At 41.0% G+C, this 15,877-nt stretch overlaps 1 protein-coding gene across 1 annotated transcript; it reads left to right on the plus strand.

Annotated features, from left to right (window-relative positions):
- Window positions 1–935: 935 nt before the first annotated feature.
- LOC140494143 (nicotinamide N-methyltransferase) lies at window positions 936–6,908 on the plus strand. The gene is made up of 3 exons (XM_072593193.1): window positions 936–1,131; window positions 3,987–4,191; window positions 6,386–6,908. The coding sequence occupies exons 1-3, from the start codon at window positions 978–980 to the stop codon at window positions 6,828–6,830; spliced, it is 804 nt and encodes a 267-aa protein (XP_072449294.1). The 5' UTR covers window positions 936–977; the 3' UTR covers window positions 6,831–6,908.
- Window positions 6,909–15,877: the final 8,969 nt, after the last annotated feature.

Genomic DNA, 15,877 nt, shown 5'->3' on the forward strand with positions numbered 1-15,877 from the left:
ATCTCAGGGAGTCCCTCTCCCACTGCAACTCCTAGGTCATTTCCTCTGCCTTGAAGCTTTTCAACCATGTCCTGAAACAAACTCGACTCTATGCTACTTTCTCCCTACCCCCACCCTCCTCTAGCTTATCTCTCCACGCTTCAGGCTCTCTGCCTTTATTCCTGATGAAGGGCTTTTGCCCGAAACATCGATTTTACTGCTCCTCGGATGCTGCCTGAACTGCTGTGCTCTTCCAGCACCACTAATCCAGAATCCCCTTCCCCAACCCCCAGTTGCCACCACCGCCACTTCCACCCCAAAGATATCACTCACCTGGACATGGAGGACTCCATAGCCTCTGTCGTTTTCGCTACCAGGATTCCTGATGAAAGGTTTATGCCCGAAACATTGATTCTCCTGCTCCTCGGATGCTGCCTGACCTGCTGTACTTTTCCAGCACTACGCTCTCGACTTCTTTCTGCTAGACCATTGGATGATGGATGATATGGAGTTGTCCTTATATGTTGAATACCATTCAACGTTAGGAAATACTCATAATTCCCTGCTGGTAAACAATGGCTCATTATCTATGACTGTCTTCCGGTCCATGTATTTTAAAAAATGCTGCAGTTTTTCTATTGTTATCCCTGTGTTTGACAAATTAACTCTATGCATGTCCAGCCACTTTGCCTCCCGGAAGGTCTTCCAACTTGTAATTTTATGCAGTTAATATTAGAGCCCGCCACAGTCCTGTCTTGTCCTCTTTTAAGAATTTGGCAGGTGTTCTTCCCCAAATTGAACATAAAGAAAACCATGAATTTTGGAGAGTGACCGTGTAAGAAAAATCACAAGCAGCTTTTCAGAAACTTCCCTTCCTGTTCAAACAAAGTACGTTTTCTCAAGCGGTTTTTCATACATGGACTGCCCCTTTAAATCTAAAGGGGTTGGGAGCTGCCAACAAACTTTACACTCAGTTCACTTCCCTGATCAGAGGTAAAATGGAGCAGCATTTTACTGATGGAGATTGTTATGAGGAAATGTTTAGCCCTCGGGTTTATTTGGAAACGTATTATGCTTCTCCACTTGGTAATCAGATGGAACATAATTTTTTGCTTTTCGTCTTGAAGAATTTGGTACAAGCCTTTTCCAGGGGTGAGTAAAGTCTTTGGCTTTGTTAACTGGATTGCTTTGCTCAATGTTGGTCTGAAGAGCAACACCCTAATTTGTGAGTAGCTGCCTGCAACTTTACAGAGCAATTACTTCGTTTATTGTCAGTACAGTTTTCTTCCTGGTTATTTTAATCAGCGTGTTTGGACATATAACCGGGACGGATGGGACTCGAACCCATACTCTAGGCTCAGAGGTTGGAGGCAGAGGAACCCCAAATGTTGGGCCAAAACCCGATCTTTCTTGCTCAGAGAGAGGGATATTACGACTGTGCCGGAACAACCCTCGTAAAAAAATACTTTTTGTATTAGGATTTGGAGGTGCTGGTATTGAACTAAGGTGGACAAAGTTTAAAAAAAAATCACACAATACCACGCTATAGTCCAACAGTTTTTTTTGGAAGCACTAGCTTTTGGAGCACCGCTCCTCCACCAGTTGGTTGAAGGAGCAGCGCTCCGAAAGCTAGTGCTTTCAAATAAACCTGTTGGACTATAACCTGGTGGTGTGTTTTTTTTTTAACTTTTATATTAGCTGCATAATGAAGTATTTTCAGAAGCACAAAACTGTTGGAGACTGCAAACAGCTACTGAATCAAAAGCACAAGCTTTTTGCCAGATCAGTGGATGACTGAACTGATGCCTCTCCTCTATTTGTATAAGACCATAAGATATAGGAGCAGAAAATAGGCTATTTGGCCCATTGAGTATGCTCTGCCGTTCGATCATGGCAGATAATTTTCTCAAACTCACTCTCCCGCCTTCTCCCTGTAGCCCTTGACAATCAAGAACGTATCTCTGTCTTTAATATACTCAATGACCTGGCCTCCACAGAATTCCATAGATTCATCACTCTTTGACTGAAGAAGTTTCTCCTTATCTCTGTTCTAAAAGGTCTCCCCTTTACTCTAATGCTGTGTGCTCTGGTCCTAATCCCTCCTACCAATGGAAACATCTTCCCAACTTGCACTCCAGGCCTTTCAGTATTCTGGAAGTTTCAATTAATCCGTCCTCATCCATCGAGTATAGACCCACAGCCCTTCCATGCACCTCATATGTTAAGTTTTTCATTCCTGGGACCATTCTCGTGAACCTCCTCTGAACCCACTCCAGGACCAGTCCATCCTTGCTAAGATTTGGGGCCCAGAACTGTACACAGTACTCCAAATATGGTCTGACCAGAGCTTTATAGAGCCTCAGAAGTACATCCTTGCTTTTATGGTCTTCTAGGACTTGAATATAAGACCTAGGAAAAGAAAATAGGCCATTCAGCCCTTTGGATTTTCTCCGGTGCAATCCTCCCACTGGCTCTAACTTGAGTCACTGGACAAACAAGAAAGTAACAGGGTTGAGGCTAAATTACCACAGAAGGGGGAGAAAACAGGAATTAAAAGGGTGTGGTGCAAGTGAAAGGGAACTGACAATGTTAAAGGGGTAAGGTGTCATGAGTGTAATGATTTGGACCTATATAGAATAGCAGCACCCTAATCTGGTCCAATTAAGGAACCCTGGCTGACGTAATAGGGTTGAGAGTCACGGATACTGACTCTCTGGTGCCTGACTCCGTAAGAGGCATTATTATAGTCAAGGATTGTTCATGTGTAAATAAAAGGATAAAGGGTGAGTTGGTGATGGGATACCACGCTGTGAAGTTATGTCAGAAGGTACTGGATTTAACTGGGGATGGGGAAATGGATTTTGATGTAGGAGTGATGGGTCAAAAATAGGAGCTGGATAAGGCCATTCAGCCCTGTGAGTCAGCAGTAGTGCAGCTGTTCTGAATGGCGGATCAGGCAAGAGAAGTGAAATCTCATAGTCTTTGCTAGGAAGAGAGGAAAAGCACATTTCATTGTGTGATGAGGACTATTCCAATATTAACTGCAAAAGAGAATGCCAAAAGCAAAAGCATGATGAGTTGATAAGAAAGCAGGGCTTACAAATGCCCTAAAATAGCCAACAGCAAGCACGTGCAATTTTAAAGTCTGAGGTCCTCCAACTGCCACAGTAGGTAAGGACACACAAAGGGTGCACTTCCTCCATAACTGAAGCCGAATGCACATTCCTTCTTCAGGGCTCCATTACAATATATCTTTGCCCTGAGAGAGAGAACATGCTGGTATTCTTCTGGCCTATGTGGTCAGTGGGGAGTATAAGGGCTAAGGTACATTATCACCCCAACAACATGATATTTTGATTCAAATCTAATCATTTTATTTTCAATACAGTGCCCTGTAGGAACTGTCCCCACTAATGTTATTTTATTGTTCATTTTTCAAGATTAGAAATAAGGTTTAGTCATAGCAAGCAGCCATAACCACGAGCCCCTAGTGATTGCTAACCAGAAGATACAACGTGCTGTCAGAGCTGGTACCTGAAAATACAACAAGTTGCAGACCTTAACCACTTATTGTGTGAAATGTTGTTCCTTTCATCACTCTTCTTTTATCAATTAGTTTTAACCCTTTCCTTTACATTCTCCATCTCTTTCATGAATGGGAGCAGTTTCCCACTATCAACTGCTCTCTACATCCTTCATCGTTTCCAGCTCCAACCGATTGCTGAAGTTGGAAAAATTCAGGTGAACTGGATTTCCTGATGTTGCAAAATAGTTGAGAAAGTTCAGTCCCTGCTGTGCAGTAGTCTGACTGTGAAGCAATATCACTGTCATCAAGAAACAATGGGAATGGTGAGAACGAATGGAAAGTGACCCTGATTCCCACATACCAACTCAAGCAGGCAAATGCTGATTCTCAGAAATATCCCATAGGTGTTCCATCAATACTGCTTGTATTACACTTTACGACTTTCTTTCCCAGTTAATGACCGGGTTTTGAATTATTCCAGGTCCAAGATTCCACACACTTCTTGAAATTGGATGTGGCCCCTGTCTTCACTGTGCTCTCTGTGCCATGGAGCATGTGGAGGAAATGGTTTTGTCTGATTATGCTTCCAACAATCGTCAAGAGATTGAGCAGTGGTTACGAAATGATCCAAAAGCTTTTGACTGGAGCCCAATTGCAAAATTTGTGTGTGAACTGGAAGGCAACAGGTAATTAAGAACTAACCCTGAGGTGCTCTGCTCTTTTCAGTAGAAAAGTTTGCTTATTGATCCATATACATTTTTCAGTGTGTTACTGAGACTTACAGATCAAGAAAATTATGGCTTTGATTCTTAAACTGTACTGAATTACCTGACCACCTCTGGTGTGATTTGATCTGATTTATTATTGTTACGTACTGAGATACAACGAAAAGTATTGATTTTTCTTCTATCCAGACGAATCATACCTTGTATAAATACATCAAGGTAATAGAACAGAATGTGCGGAGAAGAATTAACTCGATTATATGTGGTCTGTTTATGAGACTTTCTGTGGTGCATCCATAAAAGTCGGTAAGAGTCATTGTGGACATGAGGAATTTCCTTAGCCTTCTGAGGAAGTGGAAATGTTGATGTGTTGTCTTGCCTGTAACATTGACATGGAGGGACCAGGACAGATTGTTGGATACAGAGGAACCTCAATTATCTGAAGAACAAGGGCGGGGGGTGTATTTCGTTCGGTTAATCGAATGCCAGGTAACATAGTTTATCAGAGCATCAGGACCTTGCGATCTTGCCGGATAATCCGATAGCCAGATAATCAAATGTTGGATAATCAAGGTTCCTCTGTATTCACTCATAGGAACTTGAAGCTCTCGACCACCTCCACCTCAGCACCATTGATACAGACAGGGGCATGTCCTCCAGAGGCGTGTATCCAAACAGTTTCATCAAATTACAGACATAATCCAAGCAATTTGCTGTTTACATTATAATAAGGGGCAAAGTCCAACCAATAGAAAATCAAGAATGGATCTGCTGCAGTGAGAGTTTTTCCTGCCTTTGGTTTTGATTTGTAGCTTGCATTCGAGACTTTATTCAAATAATCAGCAATTGGTCCAGTGTATTTAAAGCAAAGCAAGTGTAGACTTAAAAAGGTGCCATCTCCCATAATTCCTCAGCTTCCTTGTTAATGGCTCCTATCTAAAGTTCAGAACACTTTTAAAGAATTTGATGGAAAGCTGATATCAGATACAAGAGCATTCTCTGAGTGAAAATGTCAGACTTGTTTTGTAAGGACCTTTTCTTCTTAGGCTACTCTGTAACTTCTCAGATATTGTTCCCAAATAAGGCAGTGATCCATGTGTGAAGCATTCAAGTGAACAGTCACCTGTTGATCTGCTTAGTGCTGGGGATGCATAAATTCAGTGCCTGATGTGCTCCTGTTCTCTCTGTACCATCTGTCCTCAAACCCCTTCCATCCCCATCTTAGATTTCTACGTTTTGCAGAGCTGTGACTGAACTTCAACTTTGACACATTTTTGTGGCTGTTTTCATGAGTTTGTCAGATTGTGGCCAACGAGTCCAATGGATGTGGGTTCAAGTCCACTCTGGGATCTGAGGCACTTATTCCAGACTGGTACATGCGTTCAATTCTAAATAGAAGGTTGTGCTGTTCAAGAGTCTGCTCTGCTGGTTATATATTAAATTGGTTGCTGCACTTGTTTAAGTGGGCATAATAGAAGCCAGGATTCAATGGTTTTGGAACAATAATGGATAGGAATTAAGACAGATCCATAGTGAACAACAACTGAATGCCATGACAGACTCCATGATCTTTTCCAACTTCAACATTTTTTTTTTCTTTCCTTTTCTTTCACCCTAACAATCCTGCAATTTTGGCCTCTTCAGAATCCCCATTTTAGTTGCTCTGTCATTAGTTGCATTGTCTTCAACGAGCAAATGCTGTAGCTTTGGATTCCTCTTCATCATTGGATGTCTGTTTCTTGTTTTAAGATGCTCCTTTGAACTTGATTCTTAAATGTAGCTCTTGGCCATATGCATGACTGTCCTGTTATGTGATTTGCATCAAATTTGAATCTCCTTGTAATGTTTCAGTTTGTTGATCAATGCTGTACAAATGCAACTCATTATTGAAGCACTGAAAGACATGATAGGATAAGAATGTTATTTGTTTAAATGTACATTAGCTGTTTGAAGTGCTGTTTGTGGAGATCAGCCTGCAACTCAATCATCACTACATTTTTGCTGTGGATCTTCTCCTTGATTGGCAACTTGTCAGAGCAAACATTAACAATAAGTTTGAAATGCACAATACTAATTGCCCCCTTTTAATACAGGACACATTGAATATAATCTTTTGTGGAATCTTGTTTTCAGATACTGAGTTTGTATCTTTCAGAGAAAAATGGCAAGAGAAAGAGAAGAAGCTGAGAGATTCCATCAAGCAAGTTTTGAAGTGTGATGTTCATCAAAATAACCCTCTGCATCCAGTGGAATTAGAACCTGTTGACTGTCTGATGACTTCTTTGTGTCTGGAAGCTGCCTGTAAAGATAAAGCAGCTTACTGCACCGCTGTTAGAAATGTAACCTCTCTGTTAAAACCTGGTGGGATGCTCATTATGATCACTGTTTTGAATGAGACCTTTTATACAGTGGACAAACACAAGTTCTCATGCCTGAAATTTGATCAGGCCTTTTTGGAAAAAACGTTGAAGGAGGCAGGTTATGAAATAGAACAACTTGAAAATTTTATTATTCCTAAAACCATAAATACTATATCAGATTGTGATGCTGCAATCTTCTTGGTTGCTCGCAAGAAAGAGTGTTTTGTACTGAATCAGTAATGCAACTTTCATAGATTTATTCTGTTGAACTCTGACTTAAAGTGCAGCAATTAAAGCATATTATAAAGCAACTCAAAATACTTATTTATTTATAAGATTATTTATCTCAGCTGCTTTGCTCACTCTTAAGAAACAGTCCGTGCCCAATTTTCTGAGGGTTGGTGATTTTATTTAGATCGCCATTCCAACCCTTTCAATAAAAGAAAGATGCTCCACATTTTGGATTGGAGATTGTGTTCAAGGCTCTGTCGGAAATGCAGACCAGTGCTTCCATTCAGACTGCCCTTGTAGCACAGGATTGTCAAAGGAAGGTAAATTATGTTCCCTTTTCATGCATCAGGCAGCTGTATTCAGAAGATGTGTGTGTATGATTATAGTGCCATTCCATGTTCCATTGATTACATGCAACATTGACATTAGATTAGATTAGATTACTTACAGTGTGGAAACAGGCCCTTCGGCCCAACAAGTCCACACCGCCCCGCCAAAGCGCAACCCACCCATATCCCTACATCTACCCCTTTACCTAACACTACGGGCAATTTAGCATGGCCAATTCACCTGACTTGCACATCTTTGGATTGTGGGAGGAAACCGGAGCACCCGGAGGAAACCCACGCAGACACGGGGAGAATGTGCAAACTCCACACAGAGAGTCGCCTGAGGCGGGAACTGAACCCGGGTCTCTGGCGCTGTGAGGCAGCAGTGCTAACCACTGTGCCACCGTGCTGCCCACATCTTTGATGAAAACCTGTTGAACTTTGCTAATGCCCTTGTTTCTACCATCTGCCCTTTCATTCAAGGTGCTTATCATTTTTTGTGTAAACTATCTTCTACATTTACTTTAAACTTTTCCTCTGTCATCTTAAGGCTGTGCCCTTACTATTTGGCATTTCCTCCCTTTGGGGGGAGAAAAACACCAAATATCCATCCTGATCCTATGTCTCTAATAATTTAATGTACATTTTATGTATATCTATCAGTTCATCCCTCAGCCTCCATCTCTCGCAAAAACAAGCCAAGTTTGTCCATCCTCTCCTTTATAATGAATATACTCCAATCCACGTAAAATGCAGGTTGACAGGGATAAGGTGTGCCTGGATGGGATGATTTTTGAGGGTTGTTCTGGACTCGATGGGCTGAATGGCCTGCTTCGCACAGTAGGAATTTTATGTTTCATTGATAATTATTGTTGAAAAGAGAGAAATTTTGCCAAAACATTTTGTCTTGTACATATCAGGATAAATGCAAGAATGCCAAATCTGAAAAGTTTTGCTAGCATACTTCCCATCAATATGAGCTGTAAGGTACTTCGGACAATATAGTTAATATACTAAATTATAGGCTGGGTATATTAAAAATGATAAAGGGAGAACAACAGTTGGAACAGAATGTACAAACACAGAAAAACAGCATCAAATAGGGTCAAACAGGGATAAAATAATAAGCAGGCAAAAATTAGTGTTTTTCTCTTATGATGTTTTCCATGGCCGTGGTCCAAAATTGGACATTCTAAATTGTCTCACAGGAGGAGAAGTTAGGCCCAACAGAAAATTGGCAAAACTAAATTAAACAGCAACTATTGGCTACAGAAAGCTATGGAAAACAAGGTCAAAGAGGCCACTGTTTCAGGGGGAATCAGTTACAACCAGCCCAATGGTTGTGTATTGGAGAGGTACCTGAGGACACTCAGTCTCCGCCTCTCAGCAACAATGAATGGTATTGGTATGACCCTTTGAACCCTAATCATGGCCACATTTACCAGGACAAGGGTCGATTAAAAACGCACACCTGGAAATCGTGCCACCCCCTCCCACCCTCCAGTGAGGGCTCTCTGTAAGACACATGGTAGATGACTATACGGCAAACCAAGAAGACCCAGGCGAAGACCTGCCCTGACCTACAAGACTCACCTTCATGGAAAAGAGCCAGCCCTACATCAGAGAGGAAGGGGAATCCAACGGCCCAACTCAATCATATGGATCATTGTGGGTAATATCCATTTTCAATTAGTTAGAGCTAGATAGAGAGCAAATATTTTGGGAATTTGGGAAATGCTGTGGCCGTAGTGTTAAGGGTTTAAATGGAGAGGAATTTGTTAAGAGAGTACAAGAAACTTTTCTGAATCAGTGTGTAGATGTATCTACTAGAGGAGGTACAAAACTTGACCTACTCTTGGGAAATATAGCAGGGCAGATGACAGGTGTCAGTGGGGGAGCATTTTGGGGCCAGCGACCATAATTCTATTAGTTTTAAAATAGTGATGGAAGAGGATAGACCAGATCTAACTGTTGAAGTTCTAAATTGGAGGAAGGCTAATTTTGATGGTATTAGGCAAGAACTTTCAAAAGCTGATTGGGTGCAGATGTTCGCAGGTAAAGGGATAATTGGAAAATGGGAGCTTTCATAAATAAGATAACAAGAGTCCAAAGAAATATATTCCTCTTAGGGTGAAAGGAAAGGCTGGTAGGTGTAGGGAATGATGGATGACTGGAGAAATTGAGGGTATGGTTAAGAAAAAGAAGGAAGCATATGTCAAGTATAGATGGGATAGATTGAGTGAATTCTAAGAAGTATATAAAGGCAGTAGGAGTATACATAAGCGGGAAATCAGGAGGGTGAAAAGGGGACATGAGATAGCTTTGGCAAATAGAGTTAAGAAGAATCCATAGGGGTTTTCCAAATACATTAAGGACAAAAGGGTAACTAGGGAGAGAATAGGGCCTTTCAAAGAACAGCAAGGGTTAGGGTTAGGTGTCAAAGGCTGAGGGATGACCTTATAGAGGTTTATAAAATAATATTTTTTCCCCAAGGGTGGAAATGCCAAATAGTAAGGGCACAGACTTAAGATGACAGAGGAAATGTTTAAAGAAAATGTATAAGGTCGTTTTTATTTTACATAAAAAATGATAAGCATGGATAGGATAAATGTCTGGGGTGGGGGAATCCAGAAATGGTCGGCATAGGTTTAGGGTGAGAGGGCAATGATATAAAAGAGACCTAAGGGGCAACTTTTTTCACACGGAGGGTGGTGCATGTATGGAATGAGCTGTCAGAGGAAGTGGTGGAGGTCGGTTCAATTGTATTATTTACAAGGCATCTGGACAGGTATATGAATAGGAAGGGTTTAGAATGATATGGGCTAAGTGCTGGCAAATGGGACTGGATTAATTTAGAATATCTGGTTGGCATGGACAAGTTGGACCGAAGTGTCTGTTTCCGTGCTGTACATCTCTATGACTCTGAGTACTGACAATATTTAAATGCTTGTTGTATTTGCAACAAGGTCAATGAATTAGCCACAAAAACCGAGGTTAACTGGTAAATTCTTTATGGAAAGTCATTATGGAAACACAATTGCAAGGAGTTCAAAGCTGGGAGTCAACTATTCCAGGATATGTGATTTTGTGAAAGGAGAGGCAGGAAGAGAAGAATGGTGGGTCAGCTTTGTTTCTATGAATTGGAATAGGTACAACAGCAGAAATGATCTGTGATTGCATGATGTGCAATACATATTGACAGAGGTAGTAAATAACAAGGGGAAAAACAATGATGGGTCTGGTTTATTGGCCTCTTAACAGGAGCAAGTTTAAAAAAAAAATTCATTGGTGAATTTAGCATGTATGTAGATTGAGAAATTCAAATTGGCAAAGCTAACCATGAGGAGAATTCTAAGGTAAATTTAGGACGATTTTGAGTGCAATACATACTGGGTTAGCCAGAAATCACATTATTTTGGAATTGGGGGTAGTATGTGATGACGTAAAACTGAAAAATAATCTGAGTAAACAATCCCCTAGGAAGCAATGATTGTAACATAGTAGAGCTTAGCATTCAGTTTTAGAATGAGAAACCTAGTCATGAAAAAGTTTCATTCCCACATTCTTGATGGAGGGCTTATGCCTGAATTGTCAATTCTTCTGCTCCTCGGATGCTGCTTGAGCTGCTGAGCTTTTCCAGTGCCACACTAGTTGAACATGAAAAAGTTTGCTCAACTTAAATAATGGTAAGTACAAAGGAATGAGGACAGCATTTGTTCGAGTGGAATGGGAAAGGAGTTTGGCTACAAATGTGGATGGTAACAATGGCAGATGTTTAAGAAAGTAATTGATGACTCACAATATAAATATATCCCAGCATGGGAGAAGGTTTCAAGGAAGGCAATTGACCAAACTTGGATAACAATGGAAATTAAGAACAGCATCAAACTGAAAGAAAAAGCATACAATACGGTAAACGTTAGTGGAAAACCAGAGGATTGGGAAGTCTTATTTAAAAATTATAAAAAAGGGGAAAATAAACTTTGAGAGTAAACGGGCCAGCAATATCAAAATGGGCAGTATGAGCTTCCCTAAATGTACAACAGGAAGAAACAGGAATGCCCTTAAGAAATGAAATTGGGAAATAATAGAGAATAAGGAAATGGCAGAGGAGTTGACTAAATACTTTGCATCAACAAACGCATTTGTAGATATGAATGTCAATTCAATAAAAACAAATAATCAAGGGGCAAAAGGGAGAGAGGAAATAAATACTTGAACTATCACTAGAAAAATTATTAGGGAAATAAGTGGGGCTAAAGGCCAATAATTCCTCATGATCTAGTGTTTGAAGCATAGAATATTAAAATAAATAACTGGGGAAATATTGTATGTGCTGTCAGTAATCTTGCAAGAATGCTTAGATTTTGGAACAGTGCAAGAAAATTGGAAATTTGCCAATGCAATATCCTTTTCCAAAAAGTAAAGAGACAAGAGACAGTGAACTAAAGAGCAGTTAGCTTAACATCTGTGATTGGGAAATTATTAGACTCTATCTTAAAGCATGTAATAGCAGACCAGAGTCAGCATAGCTTCTTTTATCTCTTATTCTATGAGTATGCCCTCTATCTGACATTCAACCACAAGGGGAAACAACCACTCTGCATTTACCCTGTCAAGTCCCCTAAAACTCTTATATGTTTCAGTAAGGTTGCCTCTCATTCTTCTATATTCCAATGAGTACAGACCTAATGTCCTCAACTTCTCCTCATATGATTGCCCATCCTTTTCTGGTATCAACCAGCGACTATCTCCAATGCCAGTATATCTTTCTTCAATTAATGGGCACAAAACTGTATTCCAGTTGACGTCTGACTACTGCCCTGAATAGATTCAGCAAGACCTTCCTATTTTTATGTTCCATTCCCTTTGAAATAAAGGCCAACATTCCATTTGCCTTCTGTATTGCCCACTGAACTTGGATATTCTGCTGAAGATGTGGTTTCAACCTTAGTCTGAACAGAGTGCACAGCACCATCCTGGTGTGTTGTGCTCTGCACAACTGGAGCAAGTAACAAGACAATGCATTCAACGCTGAGGAACTGATGGAATGGGAGCAGTCTTCTGAGGAGGAGGAAGCTGTCCTTGTGCTGAAAGGGGACTACAAGCCAGACAGCATCTCATTACACTTGCATCCAGTGGATGAGAACTGAATGCAGCAGACAATTATGGATTGTAAAATATTCATTCTCATAATGTCGAAATCTCTCTTTTAAATGTGGGGGTGAATGTCAACTTCTACTGTTTGTTTGGATTCACGGTTTCTCTGTGCAAATGAAAGCATATATTTGGAATTTTCCAATTATTTGCCTGCATGTGATGTTTCCCTCTTGCACAATGAAGGGCTGTGGATCCACAGTGAACTTTGTGGACAAGGTGGCTTTGGATTAAAGGGATGCAGTGACAGGCTTCTGGTGTTTCAATATAAGCTGAGTGACGAGTTATTCTGGGAATGATGCAGATGGGACAGGGATGTGAAGGAAGCTATGGGAGTGGGTTAGTAGTTAATGAGGCAAGTTTTTTAAAAACAAATCAGGGCTACCTAATAACTTCCTGTTGCCTTCCATTTCACACACATGTTTTGCCATTGGGCTCCAGTCGAAAGCTCCTGGGTCATTTTGTAACCACAGCACAATCTCCTTAGAAACAACATCAGACAAACAATTTCCTCCATGTGCTCCATGGCATAGACAGCACAATGAAGACAGGGACCACATCCAATTTGAAGCAGGTGTGGAACCTAGACCTGGAAAAGTTCAAACATGAGATATCCAATCAGAGGGATAAAAGAATAATTCAAACCCAAGAGGACTGAAATAATTTATAAGATGAATCAAATGGTTTTTGTGTATTCAATTAATTAAATTGCCAGTCTTCAAACCAGTGTTCCTCCTCATTTTTTGTTCTTCAGTGTGGACCACCAAGGTAGCAACTTCTGGAACTGAATACTGATGCATCAAATGGTGACATCACACCAATTACTGCGTGCAGAACACAATATGTGCAACATGTAGTCACACATACTAGAGGGAACATTGCCGTGAACATTCATTACTGTCATTATAAATTTAATTGTCCTACTTCTGTCTTTGTTTTAATTCTTCATGGATCGATAGCTTACTTCCCATTACTATAAACAAAAAGTTTGAGCATGCAATGTAGGAGCAAGAATTTACACTTTGCATTTCTTTTCATCTGTTAGCTACTCAATTTGCATAGCATGTGTGTCACATTTTATTAATTTTTCTCATGTTTAGCAGCTAATAAATACACCCTTTTTCTTTAATTCAAGAAAGCCTGGTTAATTAGGCTCTACTTAAAAATCTATCTGGATTGGGAAAAGGCATTCATGAGGCAAGAGATACTTTTCAAATTAACCTTGTTATAGCCAACAGAGAGAGGGATTGAATTAAGGAGGGGAGCCAATGCATCTCTCTTCACCTGGGAGCATAACCATTTAGGTGTAACCGATCCTAAATGGTAATGAACTGAGGACGCTTACTCTGGCCTGATCAATAACAAATTGGCATTAATATCAGTAGTTGTTTTGTCTGTCTTAGTCAGAAAGAAGCAGTATTGGAAGGTTTCAGCAGCATTTAAGCTAAGGCAAGTTCAATGTTGTCCAATGTTACGGATGTGGAAATACTTAGTTTTAACAATGGACAGGATGTATAAGAGAAACTATGACTATTACTGTTAGAATTAAAAAATGGAATGGCCAATTAGATACAGTAGTGAAAGTTAAAAATCACACAACACCAGGTTATAGTCCAACAAGTTTATTTCGAAGTACTAGCTTTCAGAGAGCTGCTTCTTCATCAGGTAACTAGTGGTGCAGGATCATAGACACAGAATTTATAGTAAAAGATCACAGTGTCATGCAATTAAAACAATATATTGAACAAACCTAGATAACTGTTAAGTCTTTCATCTTTTAGAATGGATTGCAGGTGTTGGTTCATTAACATGTAAATCACCGAACTTCTTTAAGTCACATTCTCGAAATGACTCAAGGTTTTATAAAAAAAGATGACATCTCAGCTCAGACCATGTATTAAAACTGTGAGGTTAGAGTCTGTCTATATCCCAAACATAAGTCAGACTAGTTCCATTTCCAAAGTAGGAATTTATAAAATGTTATTTGGATTGACTGTCTGCTTTGACTGCCTGCAGGTTGTGTGCTTTTTGACCAAAATAGAATGTACCTGCAAATACAATTCTGCAAATGCAAATTGACCCCATAGACTTATACAAGTGTGTATATGCGTGTGGGGTGAAGCGGGGGGAGGATGGGGGTGGGGTGTGGGGGGGAGAGAGAGAGAATGTGTTTTTGTGTATGTGTGTGTGCATGAGTGTGATGGTGTATAAGCCTGTGAGAGAGTGTATGTGTGTGTGAGAGAGAGAAAGCGTGTCTGAGGGAGGGTCTGCGTGCTATTGCGTGCGTGTGTACACAGTGTAGTGGGGACACCTGTAGTGTGACAAGAATCTAAAGGTCCCATTTAAGGCCATCCTCATGGGTACCATACAGTAATGAGTAATCACATAGCTTTAGTTTACAGCATACAGGTGCATGAAAAGGTATTGAATAAAAATTACAAATATGATCAAGTTTAACATTGTCTTTGAAAAGTAGAAACACCAGCAACTATCACAATTTGAAGTTTGGGAAAGGTTGACTTTAATGTAATTAAAAAGAGACTGTCCTGGAGATCCAAGATGGCAGCGACCCAGTAGGTCTGAGTCTGTTGAGCTCTGCCCAAGATCCAGGAAAAGTGGGGTATCCACCCTCACCTCACTTGCTAAATTGTTTAAAATAGCTTTTACCCAGCAGCTTTGGTTATTCTGCACCAACCTTTAGCAGTTTGATGCATTTTAAAATGACCAAGGCAAAGGTTCAAAAAGTTCGCAACAAGCAGGGACCACCCCCCCCCCCCCCCCCCTCCAACTCCGCAGCAACAGAGATGTCTGCAGCGCCCAAGAGGACTTACCTGCAGAGGCGAGCCTGACCTCAGAGTTCGTTAAGCTCCAAGAGAAGATTGAAGAGACCCGGTCCAGGTGGGAGTCGATCTTGGTCATGCTGCAGAAGCATGACCGAGAGATCAAGAAACTCGGGCTGCGTGTTAGAGGGGCAGAGCAACGGGCCGTGGCCTCAGAGACTGCTGACTGACTCCTCTGTGGGTCAGGTCCAGGTTCTGGAACGCCCGAGTCCGGGACTTAGAAGAACCTTGAAAATTGAGGTCGTCGGAAAAATATTCGGTTGCTGGGGCTTCCCGAACGAGAGGAGGAAGACTAGCTTGTTGATTTTTTTGGAGCAATGGCTCCCACGGCTGTTGAAGCTGGAGTTGAAGCTGGGCCAGGTATGGGTTGAACGGGCCCACCGGGTTGCTATACGCAGGCCCGGGTCGGACCAGCGCTCCCGCCCGGTTCTAGTTTGACTTCAACACTACAGGGAAAAACAAATGCTGCTGGGGAAGGATCCCCATGCCATGGTATATAAGGGGTCCAAAATAATGTTGTTCCAGGACTTCTCTCCGGTTGTGGTTTGCAAGAGGAAGGCATTAGATGAGGTGAAGAAGAGTCTGAGGGATTTAAATGTTAATATTCTATGCGATATCCAGCAACGCTGCGCTTCAGTCATGTAGGATCTCTGTATAACTTCGAATCACTGGAAAAAAGAATTCTTGGATGCTCTCAAATAGACTGCTGGACTTGAATTATATGGATAAT

Source organism: Chiloscyllium punctatum, chromosome 23, assembly GCF_047496795.1.
Source record: "Chiloscyllium punctatum isolate Juve2018m chromosome 23, sChiPun1.3, whole genome shotgun sequence".
Taxonomy (NCBI): domain Eukaryota; kingdom Metazoa; phylum Chordata; class Chondrichthyes; order Orectolobiformes; family Hemiscylliidae; genus Chiloscyllium; species Chiloscyllium punctatum.

Excerpts from the sequence above, each read along its gene's own strand:
- LOC140494143 (XM_072593193.1), top strand. The coding sequence starts at position 978 with ATGGAGCAGCATTTTACTGATGGAGATTGTTATGAGGAAATGTTTAGC. Across the intron at positions 1,132-3,986 it reads GGTACAAGCCTTTTCCAGGG|GTCCAAGATTCCACACACTT; the intron begins GTGAGTAAAGTC and ends GAATTATTCCAG. Across the intron at positions 4,192-6,385 it reads TGTGAACTGGAAGGCAACAG|AGAAAAATGGCAAGAGAAAG; the intron begins GTAATTAAGAAC and ends TGTATCTTTCAG.